The following is a 22,250-nucleotide window of genomic DNA, read 5'->3' as shown; positions in this document are numbered from 1 at the left end:
AGACTTAAGAAGTTTCCTCTTAGGAAACTTCTAAGAAATATTATTTCCTTAATAATTCCCTTAAATACTGATGCAGAGCCAGCACAAAACTTCTTCCTTGCTGTAGCACTGTGGCAAAGTGCAGTGATCCAAATTAGCCAAAGTATCTTCATAAACATCTTACAGGAAACACAAATGTAATAGTAACAGTTCAGCACTTGTCTGGTTCTGGAAAGACAGCAAAGCTGAAAAACAGCTATTTCCCAAGGGCTATTTTACTGCACTGCAAACTTGCACTGAGTTATAACAATCCACGCATGCACAACACTTTGGTCTCTTGAATTGTTTGGAAGAGTTGGATTTCATTCCTTAATGGGGAAAATAGATCCTCTTATTTGATTATTCTACAGTAATTCTAGTTTTCTTGGATAGCATAATGTGTGGTTTAGTGCTTAGCTTCTGCTGCCTTCAGCATCCTGCTGCACTCAAAGCAGAGGAGAAGCAGCATTAATTTATCTTAGAAATTATTATTCCTACATTCTTACCCCAAAAACAAGCTCAATATTGAGCTTGGGACTTAATGTAAAAGTTTATCAGTGAGAGCACCATAGCTATACCCTAAACCTATACCCTAAACATTTCTCACCTGCCTCCTCCTCTGCTTGGAGAACTGCACAAAGGCCACTCTTCCCCTCCAAACTAAAAGTGGGAGCAGAGAGCCCTCACCAGGAAAAGCTGGCTTATTTCTGCCCTCCCTGAAGCCTGTGTGAGAATTCCAAAGGCCTAGAAAAGAGGGGGGGAAAGAAAGTCCTCTGCTAACTGTTACAAACCTCCAGGCAGAAGGTTTCTTCAAAATATCTTTGCAATGAAGAGGAATGGCAGGGAGATAAAAAATAAAATAAAATGACAATACCCAGAGGGTAAAGTCCCACCTCCAGACACAAACACACCCAGCTCTCTCTTTGAGCTGCAACAAGCCAGAGCACTCACTAGAATTAATGTGTGAACCTTCATCCTGCAAAGAAAATCTGAAAAGGTTTCTCAGTGAGCATGGAGCAAGAGAGGTGGACTGCGGTTAACGTCTTGTGGTGCACCTGACCCTCTAGTTCTACCTCATGTTCAGACGTTTTTGCTTCTCAAGCACAGACAGCAGCTCCTGTGGCTTTCAGGCTATTTTTCTTGACCCTCTGGGTGCTCAAAACCAGAGCAAACACAGAAATAGCACATGGGAGAGAGAAATCCTGAACCCCACTTCCATGGGTTGGGCTTGAACCTTGCAAGACTGCATTTTATAATGATCTTCCTTCATACATTCACAGCTTTTCTATATTTACAGTTTTGTCAAAATTATTATAAAACATTTATTGACAGTAGTAATAAACAGAACAAATTTCTGTAAACAGAAATTAAAGTGGAAAATGGCTTTAAGTCATTTTTGACCAGCCAGCTGTACAAAAGCTTAAGCAAAGCAGCAGTCAGGGAGGCTGGGTTTGGAAGAATCCACACGGAGTTCAGGAGATGTCATGCCTTATTAGATCACCAAAATAAGCTGTTATTGTCTTCAGTTTGTTATTGAGAAAATTTTGCTCTATTTCAACTTTCCCTCCTGGCCCTGCTAAGGAAGCCACCTGAAAAATAAAGAACAAAAAGTAAACCAATCAATGCACAGGAAAAGAGGCAAAACCCCAAACCTTCTAATGCACAAAAAATAAGAAAAAAAAAATCACTGCTGTGTTAATACTGGTGGAAAATGTTCTTTGGCAGCTAATGCCTCTGATCCTCTTTTTATGTCTCCTTTTACTCACAGAAGCTGTTTGTGGCTTGGGACTGAAAAACCTTCCTCACCCAAATCAGGAAAACAAGAGGATTTCAGAAGCAAAGAGAAATACTCAGAACTTGACGTGCTGTGCTGAGGCAAGAGATGCTAAACTCTGGTTTGCAGGGTACTTGGCATTTGAGACATTCAGGTGTAGCAAAAAAGCAAGCTGTAAGCTGTGCTTGAAAGATGTCACATCCCAAATTTTGGGGGAAGAGTAAAACCAATTTTAGTAATAAGAATTAGGAAGCATAAAGGTTGCACTGAAGAGTGGCGGGGTGGAGGGGAACTACCAAAAAAGACCCAAGCCGCAAACACGCAGAGAAACTCAGAAAAAAAAGTCACAGTTAATTGTTGGTGCTATTGCAACCAAAGAAAAAGCTGTTGTATGCACTGCAGTTGTAGGCAGTGCTGAGGCCAAGGCTGGGCCAGCAGTGCCTCTGCAGTGTGGGGGAGCCTGTCAGGCAGCACTGGTCCCAGCTTTGTGTTTATGATCACTGGAGTGAGAATTTCACCATTCATGCTCTGTTGGACTGAGCCCGGTGCACACCTTCAATGCTTAATGGTTACAGACAGACAACATTTCACAGCAGACTTTGCATTTTGGACTGGAGCATGCAATACTGTCCCCTCTCCTGTTCCTACTCAGGATGCCTGTGAGGGATAACAGCTTACAGGCCATTAACTCCTCATCAGGAGAGACCACACAGTCAGAAGGACAAACACCAAAACTGAACATTGTCTGTTTTATTCCCCTCCACTTTGGACCCTGAGGACCTGTCCTGGCGCGAGAGGTCCATGCTCCACAGCCAGTTCTGCTCTGTGCTGCCATTCTCCCAGGCTGCTGCAGGAAAATTGTTTCTATAGCTCCCCATGCAGGGAGAGATTTCTATAGCTCCCTGCCATTCCCAGGCAGACATTAAGTTATCAGAGTCTACAAGGCTGCAGTACATTTTAACTGATCTTTAAGCTGAGATGACGTTAGCAGCTGAAACTTTAGGTTCAGGCTGTGTTATTAACACTTCTAAAGCCCCTTGAGATTTGACTCTATCATGCAGGTTTAAATAGAAACATGCTGAACTTCCTCTATTTCACTGCAAGTAAAAAACCAGCCTACTATCAAGAGAAAAGAACAGATTAATTTAAATTACACTTTGAACCTTTATTGACTTGTCCAGAAAACTGCCACACTTATCTAAATCAAGCATTTACTTTTCTGTTTTGATTTTCTCTCTTTTAATTTTTTTGTTTTTGCAGACAAAAAAGTGTGAGCAGTTTCTTCATCCCTCAACTTATGGTGATAGGAAAAAACGCTCCGCGTTCTTGTAAGAGAGGAACCTGCCACTTAAGTAAAAAACCAGAAGCTGGCTGACTTATAAATAGCACAAGAATCTGAAATTGGCAAGTGATCAGGAATGTTAATTTTACAACTTATCTGTTCTTACTTGAAATCCACAAAGCATTGTGGGGTGATCTATAGTTTTTCTAGGAAGATGTTAACTTTTTTTACAAATAGAAGCTGGAATGTCCCTTCCGAAAAGCATTAAGAGGCTTTGCACTTTATAGCTGATGTCATTTAAGTATTCTAAAATATTAATTGGATTAGCCAACTTAATATAAGAATACTGAAATTAGTATCTTGGGGTTATGCACTCCTGCTTTCTGGACATGATTTGTGTCACGAGCATATCTAAGTATGACTAATGCATTGATATTAAACACTAGTGTTTACTAAACATTTCTCTTAGAAGACCAAGTAAAACAAGATGCCCCTACACTGACGGGTGGTGTCCACCAAGCGACAGCTGAAAATTTACATACGCTGTGTCTGGTGTCTAAGTGTTAAATCCAAGATAACTATGATTTATTTCAAACAATGACTAAAGGCATTTGATAAACCCGAAGGTGAAAAGAAATTTAAATAAACACACGGGAATAAGCCCTGCTGTGACAGATCTGGTACTGTACACTCTTCAACCCATTCAACATTCAGAGGAGAGAAATGCAAATCCTCTGTGACAGTGCTTAGCTGTAAATTGCTGGAGGTTGCAAATTTAATTATGTAGGAGTTGCCAAGTTTTCCTCAGCAGGGCTCAGTCAAGCCTGACAAGTGTAGTGAGGGAGGGCTGCCACACACCAAGCTTCAGAAGAGTGCTGGCCTGGCAGAGGGACACCCTCTAAAAATAACAGCAGATTGAGGAACGATGCTTTGAGAAAAACAAAGGTGCTCAGCTATTTTTAGAGATACTGACAAACATCTCCTGTTTTTGCAGTGCACTACAACGGTGAATACAGAAAGGCTTCTTAATTTCTTTTAAAAACTTGACTAGTTCAAAAATTCTTTGTTTTAAAATTTCCTGTGTACATTCAATGATTCCCTGCTGGCAACTCTCCTTATCCTGGTTTATTCTTTAGCCCAAACCCACATTACTTGGATGGACAGATATTGCCTCCTTTGCTCTGCTGCTGTCCCTAGGCAGAGATAAAGGTTGCAGCCTCACTTAACACCTCCCTGCATCCCTCTCATCTCTCACTTTCATCCTTCAGTTCAGTGACTACCACTAAAAGGAGCCTACAGCCACAACACATCAAAAAGTAGCCAACAGGTTTGAAAAGGAGACATCAGAAAAGATGAAAATATGAAAAGGGAAACAAACATAGCAGATTATTTCAAGAGCCCAAGTTGCTTGAAGTGTAAACTTTCCTTACATTCTTCAGGTGTACTTTTGAACTTGAAGGTTTTCCTACTGGTCCTCAGGGGTTTTTTACATTTTTTTAATCATACTGAAACTCTTTCAGTAAAGTAACTTCTTATCTGTTCCAGCCACCAACTAACAGAATGGTGGACAAAAAATTTACCATATTTTTTTCTCCTTTCCTAAAAACTTTTCTGAGCTATGAGAAATACAAGCTTTTTGACTTGATAGGCAGTCACACAAGGACACTGAATCAATTAATTTTATAGAATACTACTAAAATGAAGAAACCCCTTCCCTTGCACCAACCTAAATGCTAAGGGGAACAAAACCCAACTCACTTGAAAAAGAAGGCAATGGTATTCTTTACACTGAACACAATAAAATAAAATGCTCTCAGGCAGCATTTTTGAAAAAGCACAGGTATGCATGTGAATTATGACACTGTCACAGTGGTGCTGCCACCCTTTAACAGGCCAGACATTTATTTATTTTTTTCTTACTTCGCACAGGCAAACTACAATTCAGTATGCAAGCACAATGAGCTTTAGGAAGACTGAAGTCCAGAAGTATCACTCTGGCTTGGTGTATGCTGTGGCTAACTTCTGGCTTTCTCTTTTATCAAAGACAGAGAACACACATGAGTTTAGAAGTGGGCTGCTTAAAAGCTGTTATTAACACAACAGTCACAGCTGAAGTGTATGCAATTACACTCACTTAGAAATTATCAGCCTGCAAAACACATCAACCCACAGTCTTTTACCTGCCAACTCCCCTAAGACCCAAGCATCTTAAAAATACTATCAAATCAACCTCTGCTCATTTCCTGGCCTCTCACTCCCTCCTTTGCTCATTGTTCTATTTACTCCTAAATAAAGATACTACATAACAGGCAGTAATAAACATACATTTTTTCAATGTATGTGCACAAAACATAATGATTATTCCTGATTATTCCTAGTTAGAAAGACTATTGTTAAAGATTAATTCAACCTAAAACCAGACCTCCATACATTACAAATTTTCTGACATGTCTGTCAACAAGGAGATTTGATGCAATTCAGGGAAACATTTTTTCATTTCTTTTAAAGGAACCAACCATCTTGAACTGGTTCGCTGCTCCCTCTTGAGGCAGAAGTACAAAAGTTCACTTCTCTTCGACCTAAATAAACTCTGTTGATTTCTAAAGGGAATTCAAAGAATGCCAATTCCCTCTACAAGACCAACTCTACACAGAAGTGGCCGTGCCTGCAGAAGTTTTAAGTACTGTTTTTGCAATAAAATCATGTGGAACAAGGCTGCATATCTTGTCCACCAACAAGGCAATGAACACTGAGTCCTCTGACACAGCTAGGTCAAGGTCAGCTACCACCCTGCTTTCACTCCAGCAGCAGGATCCCTATAGCCCTATTTTATGTTTGCTGTCAAACGGTGATCTGATAGCTATCTTCCATAAAAAATAAGTGTTTTCCACTAAATTTGAACCACCTGAACTAATGGTTAAATAGTATTTTTATTGCAAGGTTGCTTCTAATTGCTGGGCTTTTTTTTAAAAAAAAAAAAAAAACAACCACCTTTTTTTTTATTTTGCTGGAGATTCATAGCCCTGTAAGTGTAGTGGCAGTAAATCCAGAAACTTCATTTTTAAATAAAGCCAGAGATTTTGGTAGTCAAACCCATAACAGGCTTTTGTGGACCAGAGTATTCACAAAGGTCACGTTTGAAACAGTCATGTTTGACACACCTTTGTCCACACAGGATGAAGACACTTCTTCAAAGAGTGGGCTTGATTAAATTCCCTTTCCTCCTCTCAGATCATCCTTTTTTGTTGTTGTTGCTGTTCTTATACTGCTGCATTTCTAAAGAAAGGCACAAGGAGCTGATTTCTCTTCCTGAGAGTAGCCCACAGCCTGGAACACTGAACTGAACTGAACACAGGACCTCAGCCATGAACTTTTAACAACTGAGCCATGGTTTTTAAGTAACAGTTGTTACTCTGCAGCCATCTGTGTTAAGCCAAACCCAAGGATATAAACAATATCATTCAGAGCCAACTGCACCAAGATGTAGAGATGTCAGGACAAGGACACTTGCCCCAATTACCTAAAAGAGCTCAGCTCTTCTGTAGGGAAAGATGCAGGCCTGTGGGCAGTACTCCTGGATGCTTTTGTGGAAACACAAGTGAAATGCAGATGCCTTTGGCCACTCAGAAATCCAGTAAAAAGTGCTCATGAGTAGAGCAGAAAACTCTTTAAGGTCACTCTTCATCATGGGAATTAAATATTCTATAAAATGCAGCGGTAAGACGTTGTAATTACAGACACTCTACCTAAAATTAAGGTCCCTGTTTGAAGATTCATAAGCCACTTTGACATTTCACCTGTCTGAAATGCAAAGAGGACTTGAACCATCACCTGCCATAGCAATGGTGCTGTGCACAGCACAGGCCTAGAGTCTGCTAATACTCAGGCCATGTGAATTTCAGCCTTTTTCTCGAGCCAGCTGTTTGCCACCAACAATTCCACAAGCCACCATATGGCTTGATGCCCTGCCTGCTCTAAGTCAGACACAGGTTTTTGGAACAGCAGGAAAAAGTCCTGGGAATTCCTGTGGCATCTTGCAGGTGAGAACTGCACCCTTCTTTGCAAAAAGTTACAAGACATAATTAACATAGAAAATACACAGAGGAAACTAAACCAGACACTCAGGGGAATTGTTAATCATGTAAATGCTTAGAAAAAACACTTCTACCAAAAATCTCTAATACAGAAAACCCCACACCAGTGCCACAAATTCTGCGTTTATCACAAATCACTTCAATGCAAGCAGCCTATATGGAACCACACGCCTGTGTGGACACCAACAGTACCACCAGGATATTTGTATCTCATCTACTCATCAGTGAGGGCAGTGACTGCAGGCTGAAATTTCCTGTAACTCCTTCATAAACTGACAGCCATGAAAGTCTGAGGCTCACCAACATATCAGACAGTGAGAGCTGGTTAAAATATATTGGGGTTTGATATTTTTGTAACAATATATGTGCCTTGCAATTGGCTTCGACACTTCTACAAAAAACCTCATTCTGTTGCTTTAAGAAGAAACTGTCAAAACCATGGAAATAATCTTATAGTCCCATTTCTAAATATATCAAACGTACTGCAAACACAGAAAATCACTTAACACAAGGGTCAACTTTAAAAACCCCAAATACACCACATTCAGCTGAACAGACTTAAAGGTCTGGTGTATGTGCTTTTAATACTTATGTAAGTGACCTGAGCATTTTCTTCACTACCAAGACCTCATCCAGTAACACACCTGGTTAATATCAGCATTCCGAGGCAGAAAATACACAATATTGTTGGTGATCTTCTTGGAGAGCCTGAAAATTTCAAATGTGGAAGCCAGTAAAGGAAAAAACAAGAATGGGGAAGGAAAAGTTTCTTTGTATTCATTCATTTTGAAAGTATGTCTCAATTTCATCTATAATGCAATTAAATTGTAGTTATTCTTTTGAGCGTATGAGTAGGATTCTTCTCTGCAATGCACAAACTCTATTTCACCATTAGTGCCCTAAAAGTAGAAAAAACCACAACACTCACTTTTGATGAAAAATTTAACTGAACTACAGAGAAATATCTGAGAAATTTGAATGTAGTTTGTAGCTAGTATACTTGATTTACATTTGTTTTTTAACCCATTTTGTGGAATCTCTCACACATGCATACCAAGATTTTCTTATACAAATATGGCTACATTTTAGCAAAAAAAGGGAACAAATTAACATTAGTCTGTGACAGAAGAAACCCCACACTTCATATATGATGAAACCTATTATGTTAATACCTCCCCAGATGAATGAGTGCTCAGTATCACTGTTAATAAGCTAGTATGAAGTTCTAATTAATTAAAATAGTTAGTATTTTGCTTCTACTCTTCTGTGGTTTCCCAAGTCACAAGCAGGTGCTATGACTGAGAACAGTTTTAGTAAGATATTCCCTTTATGAATCAATTAAAAAGTGGAATTAGTGACAAGGTCATAGCTCACACAACTAGTTATTATCTATCGATATGTATATATATATACACACCATATGGCTATTTGATTACTTTGGGGTATTTAAATAAAATAATTTAAAGGAGTTAAAACTGTTGAATGACTGTTTTACATTGTAAGCTACTCAATTCACTGATGAATTTTTTGCTTTCAGGGAAAACCTCTTCACTGTTTTGTTTTTTTTTGGTTGTAAAAATATTTGTATTTAGTGGGGAAGAGGACTAAACAAAGGATTTGCATCTGGGACAGGAGGGGAGGAGAGATTATAATCGCAAGCTGTAACTTGGAAAGGATATCCATCCGGGCAGATCATAGTTTGGATGTCGAAGATCTCGGCTGTGGCGTAGTCGGGCCCTCCCCAGGGCGGGCTGAGGAACACGACGTCGGCGCGCAGGCCGGGCGCCAGCGCCATGAAGTCCCCGCACAGGAAGTCGATGTGCTCGGCCACGCCGTACACCTCGGCGTTGTGCCGCGCCAGCCGCAGCTTCTCGGGGTCGATGTCGATGGCGATCACTGCCCATGAGAGATGGCAAACGCAGGGATTAACGGGAGTGTCACACAACCATGGGCAGGTCACCTGTGACCTGTATCACCTGTAACAATCCCACATCTTGGCTCAAGGACCGGACAGGGCACTGTCTGCCTAACAGAGGAAGTCCTTCTCGCCTCAGGTTCGGCAGGACAGCCTCAATGAGGTCCATTAGAAACTGACTCTTCTCCTTGGTTTAAGAGAAACATTTATCTGTGGCTGGCCACACAGTTCTGAAAATTGAGTTTAAAAAGCTGCAACCAACCAACACAGCCCAAGAGAGATGGATGATACAAGAATAGTACATAATAACAGAAATTAAAATGTAGCCAGGAAATACAAAAAGCCAAGTGAGATGCATAAATTGAATCATAGCCTACCAAATTTAACGCAGTAGAAACTATCATTTATCTTGCTCAAACATTAGTCAGAAGAGTTAGATGAACTGATATGAGTATCTAGCAGGAAATGTTTTTACAGGAAGCACTCTCAATAGTTCACTATCATTTCATTAGCAGGCATTAGACTAACATGAAGTTATCATCACTCTTTCTGTACTTGGTTGTGCAGAATCTGCAGGTGATTCCATTCAAGTGCTTTAAGTACTGCTCAGGTGGAACTTTTTTTGAGTACACAGACTTCAAGTAACAACCTGGAAAAGCAGCAACTTTGACAGAAGTCCACTTTTACCAGTGATCTCCAGTGTATCTGACAGATCAGATATTATGCCACACAAAAATAGTGTTTTTCTGACAGATCTGATAATATGCCACACAAATCCAACCCTGACTTAAAATAGAAAAGCAGTCTTATTGGTCCTTTTTGAAAACAGAGAGGTCACATTGTGAGTTTGATGAAGTAAAACAGCTGCTGTTGCTACAGAAGCACCGAAAAAGAAAATAAATGAACAAAACAGAGCACATACCCAAATAGTGTCAGGAAAAAAGTTGAAGAAACAGAACTAATGCATTGTATACAACCTGTATAACACCTACTCACCTCTTTTTGAGGTCAATGCAAACTGAATAGCATTTCCTCCGACCCCACAGAATGCATCCACAATGATGTCGCAGTTGAAAGACTGACTGACGCGGACGGCAATGTGCTCAGCTATCTTCTCAGGAGTAACAGAAAACCAACCCTCTGCAGAGAAAGGGGAAGAAATGTATTTTCACCTCTTGTTTCAAGGTCACCTCATTTAAAAACAAACAACCAAGCCTCACAGAAAACCAAAGGTTTAGCATTAATCCCAAGAATTTTGGCTTAGTGCATTCCACCAGGAAATACCGGCTTTGAAGATGATAAACTCTGCTCAGTCCAGAGATTTACTAAGTAAACAAAGTCTAACTGAAGCAAACTGATATGCCTCGACCTCAGTACATATTTTGTTGACCTTGGTGCTGAGGATTCTAGTTTATCAACGAGAAGTCCACAGGCACAGCTATGAAATACTTTACACATCATGATTAAGCTCTGTAGCAAATAAAACCAGAAATATATTCTGTCTTATCTAACGTTTTGTTTTCTTCACCAAAATGTCTGGTCTGCCAATTAATCTGCAAGTTTATGAGGGAAAGCATTAGATATGGAAGGCTTACAAACTCTTACAAAAAAAAAAGTCTGGTACTCCCATTTCCTCTTTTACCTATAAATTTATGATTTGAAGTGGTTCGCAAGTAAACATAGAAAAAAGTCACTTTGCAAGTAACTGCTGCAAGTCAGAACAAAACAGAATGAAACTAGATCCATCAGCATACTTGGAAGTTTCATGAAATTATTTTATAAAATATAGAAATAGAAAATATCATTGAGTTTCTGATCAAGTCCTGGTAAAGTATAATTTTGGTCGAACAAAATCTTCAGCAAATATAAGGACTAATGCAAACAGGGACGTCCCACAAAGTCCAAGACTTCTATTCACCTGTCTGCTGGGAGGGGGAGGAATTTATCCATGGGTGCAAACACATGTTCAATAGTATCCCTCCTTTAAGAAAATCAGTAATAAACTGCAAGAAGGACCACAGATTTGAATACATCCTTGGATATACCACCAAATCAACACACTTAGTACTGAACGTACCTCTGTCTAGTTTAATTCCTTCATCAAACCGAGAGAAGAGCCGGTAGCGTTGTGCCCAGTACTTGATGAGCTCTGGATCAGCAGCAATCTCAGAAGGTATAGCTCTCAGTGCAGTTTTATTCCTCCTTCTTCTTTTCATCTCCTTCTTCTTCACAGTAGTTTTTTCATCTACAGCTGGAAGACACTGCAAAAGTTAACAGTCACTGTTCTTGCAGGCTAGGGAATATAATTGGTAGGTGAGTGTTAAGATTTAAAAACACTGCTAAATGTTCTTTATTGCTGTTTGCCAGATTATAAAGATTAGAGGCTTTAAATTAAAAAATAGCATCCTGTATTTCAAGGGATTAGTCACAGTCCTAAAAATCATCACTGTTCATCCATTATTTAAGAGTCTTCATCTGGAGACAATAAACTCTATGTAATGAGTGGATCAGAGACCAATTTAATACCCTTTTATCAGTTAAGAATAAAAACCAATCTAGACAACAGTTTTACATTAGAGATCTAACATAATCAAACTACTGCAGGAAGGATTAAATTATATATAAAAAACTGAATAACCCTGCTTTGTTTTACGTAAAATAGAAAAGTTCTTAATACGATTTTTTTAAATCCTAGAAAATAATTTTAACAACACATGTTCCCCAGAGCTCAGCAATGTGCATTTGAACCCAAAACTTGATGGTCTGTGCAGCTGCCTGATGTTTAATCACCCTCATCCTTGCAGAGGAAAAAAAAGACATGAATTGCAAACCTGTTAGACCATTTTGAGTATAAACAATGACTATTCATCTGTAAAGAAATACTGTCACCTGGGATTCTGGCATTCCAGAAATAAGCTAATTCCACTAGCACAGCTCTCATTTGCTTTCGTTACCTCTTAGACCTAATGAGTCTCAGTGAATTAACAAAATAACTAAGCAGTGCATGACACAGTAACTTGAGAAGGCAGTATTAAGTCCACTGCCAACTCATTTCCTCAGTTTGCAGGACGCTGATTTACCTTGGCTGATGTCCTCCGTCTCTGGCTGGAGATAATCAGGAATATCCAGAGGGACAAGCTGCCGCCCACCGCCATGCTCGGACCTCCCTTCCTCCTGCTCATCACAGCCATTTGCAGCAGCATCCTGTGCCTCCCCCTCAAGCTGACTCCCTCCAGGTTCTGTGCAGGCTGCACTGGAAGGCTCCCGGATTTCAGCATCCAGCGTCGCACTCTGTGTGGCAGTAACACCTTCCTGACCCTCTGAGTCACTGCTGCTCGCAGACAACGCCTCTGCTTTCCTCTCAGGGGTGGCTGTCTGGGATGTGTCTTCCTCCTCAGGTTTGCTAACCTGCTTCAGGAACATTTCCACCTGCAATTATCAAACATCACAGATGATCAGATGATGATCTGTTATCCAGAGTACATCTTAAAAGCCTTACAGTTCAAAAGCACTTGCCACTGCAGGCACTCTCTACTGTGTGTATTCTGAAAACAGTAAAATATCCAGACTCAAGACATTGAAGAAGTCCTTAACCATGACCCCTTTTAAAAATATTTGGAAACAAGTTGTCTTTGGGAACTAGATGCCAGCTACCTCCAAAAGAGAAACAAAAAACCAACCAACAAAATGATCAGCAGATAAACACAGTAAATAATTCTCATGTAATATCTAAATAGTCACACTTGCCACAGTCCAGGTGACCAAGTCTACTACTTGACAACCATCTTTGTCTAATCTGCATTCAGAGATGTGCTCTGCTGCTCATGAAGAGTTTTTTAGCATAAACAGGTAACGTTACCTTCACACATTAGTTGCCTCACCTTCAAGATGTACCAAATGGTGTAGGTGGTAAAGGGTTCTGCTGCACAGCAGAGAGCTCGACATAGGCTCCTAACCAACGCACAGACACCACTCCAAACTCCACAAAGGCACATGCAGATGCTCCCTTTTACATTATTGTTGCTCTGAGTGGCTCTAGACCTGGAGTAGTTCCTTACCTGAAAGTCTGAGGAAATTTATGACTTTTTTTCCCTTTACATAATTAAAGTTGCCATCTAACTATACTGGCCACAGGCACAAAATCAAAAACGAATCAGAAATTATAGCAATGTGACTGGAATTCAATAAAACATATGTGGCCACCACCAGAAAACAGGGCTTTACACTTGGGTTTTGGGGAATACCAAGCATCCTAGAAGAAGGTATGAAGAATGAAGTAACATTAAAATCTGTCCCCTCAGATTTTCAAAATGACTTAAAAGTAAAATCTTCAGTGAACAAGTGTTTCTACTTCTTAGCAATTTCTGAGTTCGTTTTTTTTTTTTTAAAGCATGAAGTTATAGATGAAAATAATTGCAGGTAGATCTATAAGCAAAACCCTTTCAAAATTACTAAAAACACAAAGTTAAATGAAATACAATAATCTACACAAAGATCTTCTGTTACTGTTGAAATGCCAGCACTAACAACTGGCCTCATGTGCAATTTACAATCAAAGATACTTTTAGTAACAACAGAAACCTACACACACCTCTAAAGCCATGTGCACCCAGATGTTAGGAATGACTTTCACATAACTTGCCAATTTAAGCTCACATTCCTCTTGACAGGGTCTATCAATGTCTTTCCACAGCCATCCTAATCTAAAAACTCTTACATTGGTGAGGGGCAGGGAAGAGGGGGAGAAAACAAGGAAGAAAAAAAAAAAAGAGCAGCGGACTGACATTTAAAAATGCCACCTACCCTGGACAATTAATTATTTTTCATTTTCCTAATACAGCAACAGCTAAGGCAGCAGATAAATCTATGAATTACAAGAGTGTTAACAACTAAACATACCTTCTTCAAAGTTTTGCTTTTTTTGCATGTCATTTCAGATTCCTCTGTAAAGAAGATGTGTGTGTTTTTGCTCTTCCTTGGTTTACGCATATCCAAGAATTTGGACTTAAGTTTTGCTTTTTTCTCCAAGTACTGCACGCTTCGGTGGGTGAAATCTGGAATTCCACCATACCTGAAAACAGACAGACAGATAGATACATACATACATACATAAGGACTTGGTTAACTTCCAGTTTAGAAGCTTTAACATTAATGTTGATGTCTACAAAAATATTATTTAGACTTAAGTATTTCTTTTCTTACTCCATTTAAAATATGTCACTTGGTGTAGCTGCAAAACAATGTACCTTCCAGAATATGTTAAAAATTTTTATTTGAAAATGTTTAACCTGGTTATAGATTTTTTTTCCTAATAATTGTATAACTTTAGATGAAAACGATTTCCCAGGCCAGCCTAAGAATAGGAAATTAAAAAAATGTCTTGATTAGCAGAATAAAAGATCTTTCTGGTGGCTGTCAAGAACCTCCAAAACAGCTACTTTTACCTTCTGGCAAATGCAACTAAAAAAAATTTCACTGGCCAACACATGGCAGCACTTTTCTAGTATGGCAACATTTCACTAGTATAAAGGAATTTCACTCCAATATGAAACAATTAAAAATTATGATCTCAGCTCACAGTACTCCAAATGGAGAGGACCATTAATTGTCAGAGCCTTTAAGCTCTAATTTAAGTAGCTGACCAGCCATTTAACACTTATACAACTGAAAGTACCTTACGTGTTATGCTTCCTCAACTTTTCTTTAATTATTCTCTTTAACTCTGCATCACTCTCTCTAGTCCAAGGATGATAGTTTTATTAAGAGCAGAGACTAACTCTGGGAATCAGTTTCAGAAGTTTAACAAAAAGGAAATGGAGATGAATGGTCTATTTCCATAATAACAAGAGAGCTGACTTGCAACTAAAAGCCCCACAGTTCCTCATAAGTAATTACTTTTGTCCTGTGCCACACTTCAAACCCAACACAGAGCAGGTTTCTTCAGGATCTTCCGCCGGGTTTTCATCCACATCCAGCTCATGGCTAGGGAAAAACACAGATGACAAAGTTAATTACTGTAAAGAAACCAATCATTTTATTATAGCTATAATATGTATTAGCTCTACCACTAAAAATCTTGTGAATTGAAAACATTTAAATGTGGGCTTCAAGTAAGTTCCTCCAAACACTGCTGAAACCAAACCAAGCAAATAACACCACTCTATTCTTGTGCATGAATTTTTGGGCTGAGTTGGTTTGGTTTTTTTACCCAATTCTGTGGACAAACGCCCTTCTACTGGGGTTTTAATATTCAAACTATTCTGAATAACTTCTGAAAATACTTAATGGCAAGTCCTACATGATGAAGACAGTGTTTGCTCACCCTATTTCCAAATTACTCTAATCATCTATCACATTATCTATATTATTATCTATTATAAGTGCTGTGGCAACAGCAAAATAATAGAACAAAACCACAAAACAAAGCCACATGATTAGCAGGTAACAATTCCACCCACTCCTTCACATTTGAGTCTGCAAATTTATTAGAGAGGAAGGGCCATCTCACTGTCTTTGAGACTACATTTTTAGAGAAGAAAGAAAAAAAACTGCAACAAGGCAGATACTGTCTATTTCATGACTGCCATAACTGAGCATTTTACTGGCAGCATTCAATGCAGTTACACAAGATTATTTACTGTTGTTCTGGTATTGTCTATACTAAGTAGACCTAAATAAGCAAGCTGCCCTATGCAATTTAATAATCTCGTATACTTCAGTGGCACAAGAATAGTATCATCACCTTCTACAGTCATCAAGGCCAAACACTGTTTTCATAAAGCACTGGATGGGAGGAAATATCCATTGCTTGTTGAGGCAAAGCAATAAGCAGTGATAGAAGACTATGTGGCTTTGTACTGACATTTTAACTCATATCCTCAATCAAAGGTATAGTCAGTATAAATCAGAAGGCTCCTGGACCTGGACTTAATGAGAAAAAAGCTCATGTAAATTTCATGACTTGCCTTCTCTTGACTTTGACATGTCTGTACTCAGGAGGCTCTTCATCCTCATCTTCATCTTGGTCATGAAGCAGCAACTGCTTTTTCTCATTTGAATTTGAGCTACCCGACTCCTGCACAGCTAAAAAAAGATACATCATATTTTCCTTCTGCATAAATCAATTCCTTATCTTCCTGTCCCCAAAGCACTCCTGCAGCTAGAGCTGATTAGTGTGCCAAACACACATTTTTACCTGTCTTTGTTTGGGGGACAACATACTAATAAAGTTTCCAGTACTACACTGTAGTGATAACAATCTTATGCAGGACCAACTTCAAATTACCTCATCTCTCCAAGAAAAATAAAATGCCTAAAAAACACAAAATTTGAAACGGTTTCCTCCTTGTGTGTAAAATTTTGTTTCCATCTCATTAGCTATGCAAAGATATTCACAAAGATTTAATAAGAGGAGATTTAAACACTTCTCTCATTTCTTTTTGGAAAGAAGATTTTCTCTTCACCTCTCCTATTCCAGCTCTACTGTAGGATCAAGACAGGACCACACCTGCTTCTTCCTCTCTTAGAAAGTCACCAGCAGTAGACTGAAGTCTCAGCTGCAATATCAAGACTAAGATAAATAATTAAACATGCACTAACAGTGATCGTTCACCAATTTCTGTAGTACATTTGAAGACTTATAAAATACATGTTCTGTTAAAACCATTTTTGGCTGAAGAACACATTCAATATACAGGTTAGAGATGAGAAATCATCCAAGGAAGCAGAGGGAAGAAAAAGGAATCAAGTATGTAATCATACCACAAAATACCTAATTGACTTTTTTAAAATGGCATAATACAGACATGCCCATGTTTCTTACATAAAACCACCAAGAGAATTCTGATAATCAACTTTATCTGATTTCGTATTACCTGACTGGTTAATACTTTTATTTTCACAAGATGCTCTCCTTTTCCTGCTTCCTCCATCACAGGGCTCCTTCTGGCTTCCACTGTCAGACGAACTCTGTTCTTCAGGATCTTTGTGGGCTACTGTTAGAGCAGCACTGCTCTGCTCCACTTCTTCCAAATTCAGACTTAAATTACAAATCCCAGAGATTATTTCACTGTGGGGCTCAGCACTTGAAGTGAGTGTTTCCTCAATTCTGGTGTTGGAGGGAGACAGCTCCAAGCTCAGCACTTCACTGTGCTCAGGTTCTGGGCTAACCAAGCCCATTTGTCCTGAAAAACCAGTCTCCTGTGTAACTCCATTAATTTCCACCTTGTCACCGTGTGAACTCTCAGTAGTCCATCCCTGACTTGTCCAGTACTGAAACTGTTCCCAGTAATACCAGTACAGTTCACTATAATGCTGGTCCCATTCTTCTTTAGTATCTGGACTATTCCAAGGCTCAGAGGTTGTGATGCCCTCAGATGATGAGACCTCTTGGTGCTTTTCCAACCAACTTTGCCAAAGAAGGCCCTCTCCGTACTCGTTCCAGTACTTCTCCCACTTTTCCTTAAGTTCACTGGGTAAAGCCTCACTTGCAAGGCTTTCTGAACTTTCACAGTTCCCTCCATTTATAGCCTGAGGTTTGCTGCTCATCTCACATTGCTCTCTAGCTACAGTCAGCTCCCCAGAAACAGGATGGATACAACCACCACAAGCTTTGTCCTGGCATTCCTGCTCCACTTTATCCTTCTGTTTTTGCTGTAACTCTTTCTTCTTCTTCTTTTTCTTTTTTGTAATCTTCATGTTATTTTTATTTCTGTAATTTTCTGTTGCCTAAAAGATAATGGAAAAGTTAGAAGTCTGCAACATATATACAATCTTGTCCTCTCTCCAATCACACTTCTATTTCCACTGGAATCCTCCCTCTCAGTGCAACCCTGCTGTTGGCTTTCTCCCCAAAAAGGCTGTAGAGTTTCTATGTCTGAGAGGGCCCTGCTTCATAAACTCATCTGACACTTCTGTGAGGAGGAGCTGCAAGAAAGTCTGTAGAAACACACACACAAAAGCAGAACGATAGACAGAAGTGGGGCTGCTGAGCTGGAAGTCATTAGTAGCTCAAAATTCAGAAGACAAGAAACAAGAAACATTATAAAATTCTAAAGGGAAGTTAGTCAGGAATTGAAGGGTGACAAGGTTGAGCTCAGCAGTAAAACAATATCTTGGTAACATCAAGGATCTGTTTTATGGGGCTGTGGTGGCTGACTCTTACTTTTTCCTGGTATCTGCCTGACCAGCAAACACTGTTCAGTGTCTTATTAGGATAGCAAACATAATGCTCAACCTCACAGAAAGTTAAATCCTTGCTGTCTTTGGGTGCTGTACACAAAAAAAGCATAATTTTGTACTCAAAAATCTATAAATCCTGCAGCTGAATCTCTGTATGTCTTGAAGAGAGTGACCCAAAAAGAGAGGAGCAATATCTTTTCCATCCCATAATAATCTCGAAGTTGGCTAACAGAAATACAAGGAAACAACAACCCCTTGCCCAAAGAAGTGGCTGGCCCCTTCATTTGTACAGTACAATAATTTCACTTGTTACAACAAGCTTGCCTACTACAGTTATCTGGTGGAACAGAAGACAGAATCCTTTTTCTGAAAGGAGCACTAAGGTAACTTGTTGGTTTCCTCAATTACAGTTCCATTTGTTTCAGAGGGGCATCCTGTGATAACAAAACTCACATGGACAAAGGACTGCAAATGTACAGCCCCTCAGCTGCAATCTTTAGTTTTGTTACACTGACAAAAACACAAGGTGGACTATAAAGAAGTTAAAACTGAAGAACTGGCATTGATCTTTCATCCATATCCCTTATGTTAGTACACACAATCTTAAGCACAATGCTTAGTAAAAATCTAATATGAAAATGTATTATTTTCCCATTCAACTTATTTGCATATTACTACACAGCAACAAAAACTTTACATATACTTTGGGCTTGAAGTTGGATTTCCTGTATGGTCTATTTACAAGTTATCAATTAAAATCACATACAAGTTTCTCCTATTTATTTACAAATTAATCAGGCTGGAATCTGCACAAAATTACTGTCTCACTGTCAGGTTGGTCTGTATTCCATAAAGTGGACACTGAATATTGCACTGTCTTTTTCCCATCTATGAAAACTTCAGGCCCCTTCTAAAGCCCAAATGCTCCCTATGGGAAGCAGAGCACCAAAGCCTCAGTCCTGCTTTTTGGAACAGCCTGGCTTTATCAGCTGCAAGGAAAATCTAGCTGTTTACATTACTATCAAAAGCTAAATGGCTAAAGCAGACAGTGTGAAAATACATGCTCAGACTGGAGTGTACTAGCTGTCCTGATGTGCAGCATCAACTTTACCATAGCTGTTTTACATCAGGTTTCTCTAGTCATGAGAGCAGCATAGACATGGAAGCATAAGGCACAGCCTTGACCCTGTTTAGGCCAACTGGCTGGGGGGTTTTACAACCTGGACAGACCAAGGTGCTGTGTGCTGTCACCAGGATGCAATGCAGACAGCTTAAAGCTCAGATACATTTCCATGAACTGCCACCTCAGAAATAACTGAGAGAAGGCATGTCTCTAGGTCTGGAAAAACAACACAAACAGAATAAATAAAGCAAAAAAAGGATTTACCACAAAGTCCCTGTGCGCTGACTGCCCACCAAACTGAAGAGGCAATCCCATGCTTTTCATAAGCTCAGCTTCTGAGTCTAATTCAACTTCTTCCAGCTCCAGGGCATGATTAACATCCACCTTTGATCTCACATTCGGACAACGGGTCTCCTCCTCAGATGCTTGTTCTTCTGCTGTTAAAAAGTTATATTCATAAATATAATCTGGTTCTGACACACCTCGACGCCACAGCACAACATACAAAAGATAGCAGAACTGCCTCTTATGATTTCTTTCTCATTTAAAAATCTTCTTCATAAACAGCTCAATTTCTGCTTAACTATCAGTAGGAATCAAAATGTAATTTCGACAGCCAAAGCACTGGACTGGGTCTGTGTGGAAAGGAGTTAATGTTCTCCACAGCAGCCTCTATGGCATTGTGTTTGGGATCTGTAGCTGAAACTGTAGATAACACACTGATGTTTTGGCTGCTGCTGAGCAGTACTCACACAGCCTCATAACTTTCTCTTTGCCTGATTGTGCCTTCCCCAGCAAGCTTGCACTTTTATCAAATTGTTATGCAAAAACATATTTATATAAAATTACAAATATTATTGAGAAAATAGGAGCTGTACATGGATGGAAATGATGAAATCAAAACCTCTTGGCTCAGTTGATAATGAGAAAAAAGCTCATGTAAATTTTTCCTTGAAACAATCAAGGCTTTTGGTTTGTTGTTCAGGATGTATTTACTGCCAAATTATCACACAACATGAGACCTTTCCATCTTTAACAGATTATTCTCACCACAAATCACTCATGCATGTACAAAAACATAATTTATATTAACACTCTCCTTCTTTCTCTTCTATCACATTCCCTCCATCTAATCTGTGCTATTAATTATCAGCTTCTATTTTGCTCAGACTTCCTTTCAAATCAAGCTATTATGCTGCTGGATCTACCAACACAGCCGTGATAAAAAGAGATACCAAAAGAATTATGTTCAGGTAGGCAACCATGAGGAATTCAGGAGATGGAGTAAGGGAATGGTGCTGAATTTGTTAGACTATACACCATGATAATTCCTAGATTACAAGCATGCCAAGTTGAGAGACTTACTTTTCTGGTCCTCCTTATATGATTCATTGCATATATGTGAATCATAATTTTCCCCATCAGTGTTACTGCTTCTGCTCTACTTCTGGCTCAGCAGATTAACTAGCAACAGCTAATGTCCTAGGCTGAGGCAGAGAGACAGCAGGAGACAAACATCTAGGATCCACAGACCCTCCATTATGCAATCAATTTTGAATTAAGTCAAAATTATGATTTAAGGTCAGGGATGTGTGATATAACCTGGTCCATGCACCAAGTCAATATTACGTGAGGTGATACAGTTTATCTGGACAGGAACAAGCACTGCACTTGGTTTGACACAAACTTCTGCATCAAGACAATGGTAAACTGAAAGCTCTGTAAGTTCCAAGTTATTATTCACTTCTGTCCCCACAGTAAAAGTACTGAAAAACAACACAGAAATAGGAACAACTCAGATAGCCACACATAACTCAGGTTAAGACATGTCACACTGCACAGTACATTGTATTACCTTACCTGTACTGTCATTGTCATCTTTGACATAAAATCCTTTTAATCCCAGTTTATATAATTTTCGATCTCTGAAAAAATAAAGATGCAGAAAGTCACCATTCAAACATTTTTTTTTTTTTTTTATACAGTAAAAGCAATCATTCAGAGGAAAAAAACTCCCCAGGGATGCAATAAAATCCGCACCACTGGAGGTTTCAGGCCGATCCTGGATGGGTACTAGGCTTTTCCAGGCTCCGCTCCCATGAAAGGCTGGGCCCAGTGACCTCTCCAGGCCCCTTCCCCCGCGGGCTGCCCTGGGACTGCCAAACAGATAAAAATAAACAACATCTGGGAAAGGAAACACTTTAATTAAAGCCTGACGGGAAAGCCCATAGGAGCGACGTTCAGGAAACGCTGCAGCTACGCAGTACAGTCTGAAATTAAATTTTCTGGAGCCCCTCTCCTTGAGGGACGGAGAGCGCGAAGGGGCGGGAGGGCTCGCCCAGCCCCGGCTCAGGGAGGGCGCGGGCTCCGGCAGCGGGATCGGCGTCTGGGGGCTCTTCTCACCCTTCTCTGCTCCCCCCACCAGTGATAAACACGATAGACATATCGTGGTGCCGCACAAAGCCCTGCTCCGCTGGCGTCCCCTGCCCACAGCGGCGCGGCCCTTCCCGCTCCCCGGCCCCCCGCGGGCCGCGCCCGGCGCGACTCACTCGACGAAGGCGCGGGAGCAGAGGCAGAGGATGCCGCCGGCCGCCCCCGCCCGCAGCAGCAGCTCGGCCACCAGCCTCGGGCCCGGCTCCTGCACCATCCCTGCGGGAAGATCCCCACGCCGAGCACGGCCCGGCCCGGCCCGGCCCCGCCGCCTTCCGCCGGAACTGCCGCCCGAGCCCGCCCCGTCCCGCCGTGTGCGGCTGTGGGCAGGGCGGCCCGGGGTGTGTGACACCCTGTGGGCAGGGCGGCCCGTGGTGTGTGACACCCTGTGGGCAGGGCGGCCCGAGGTGTGTGACACCCTGTGGGCAGGGCGG

The 22,250-nt window shown here is 40.3% G+C and overlaps 1 protein-coding gene across 1 annotated transcript; it reads right to left on the bottom strand.

Moving 5' to 3' along the window:
* Positions 1–423: 423 nt before the first annotated feature.
* TGS1 (trimethylguanosine synthase 1) lies at positions 424–22,045 on the bottom strand. The gene is made up of 13 exons (XM_083875511.1): positions 21,936–22,045; positions 21,247–21,311; positions 19,651–19,823; positions 16,958–17,810; positions 16,049–16,166; positions 14,979–15,065; positions 13,983–14,154; positions 12,164–12,512; positions 11,161–11,334; positions 10,080–10,223; positions 8,848–9,064; positions 7,813–7,891; positions 424–1,607 (listed from the first exon to the last, which is right to left on the bottom strand). The coding sequence occupies exons 1-13, from the start codon at positions 22,031–22,033 to the stop codon at positions 1,491–1,493; spliced, it is 2,646 nt and encodes an 881-aa protein (XP_083731637.1). The 5' UTR covers positions 22,034–22,045; the 3' UTR covers positions 424–1,490.
* Between the last annotated feature and the right edge of the window lie 205 nt (positions 22,046–22,250).

The sequence above is a fragment of the Zosterops lateralis genome, assembly GCF_965231275.1.
Source record: "Zosterops lateralis genome assembly, chromosome: 1".
Lineage (NCBI taxonomy): Eukaryota > Metazoa > Chordata > Aves > Passeriformes > Zosteropidae > Zosterops > Zosterops lateralis.
Note: the sequence above shows the minus strand (reverse complement) of the source record. Positions and strands in the feature narration are given on the sequence as shown.

What these genes read in the sequence shown, in the direction of transcription:
- TGS1 (XM_083875511.1), bottom strand. Translation starts at nt 22,033, where the DNA reads ATGGTGCAGGAGCCGGGCCCGAGGCTGGTGGCCGAGCTGCTGCTGCGG. An exon ending in CAGCGCACAGGGACTTTGTG is followed by an intron (nt 17,811 to 19,650) that starts GTAAATCCTTTT and finishes ATTATCTTTTAG; the next exon opens with GCAACAGAAAATTACAGAAA. An exon ending in AAGTGTGGCACAGGACAAAA is followed by an intron (nt 14,155 to 14,978) that starts GTAATTACTTAT and finishes GTCTGTTTTCAG; the next exon opens with GTATGGTGGAATTCCAGATT.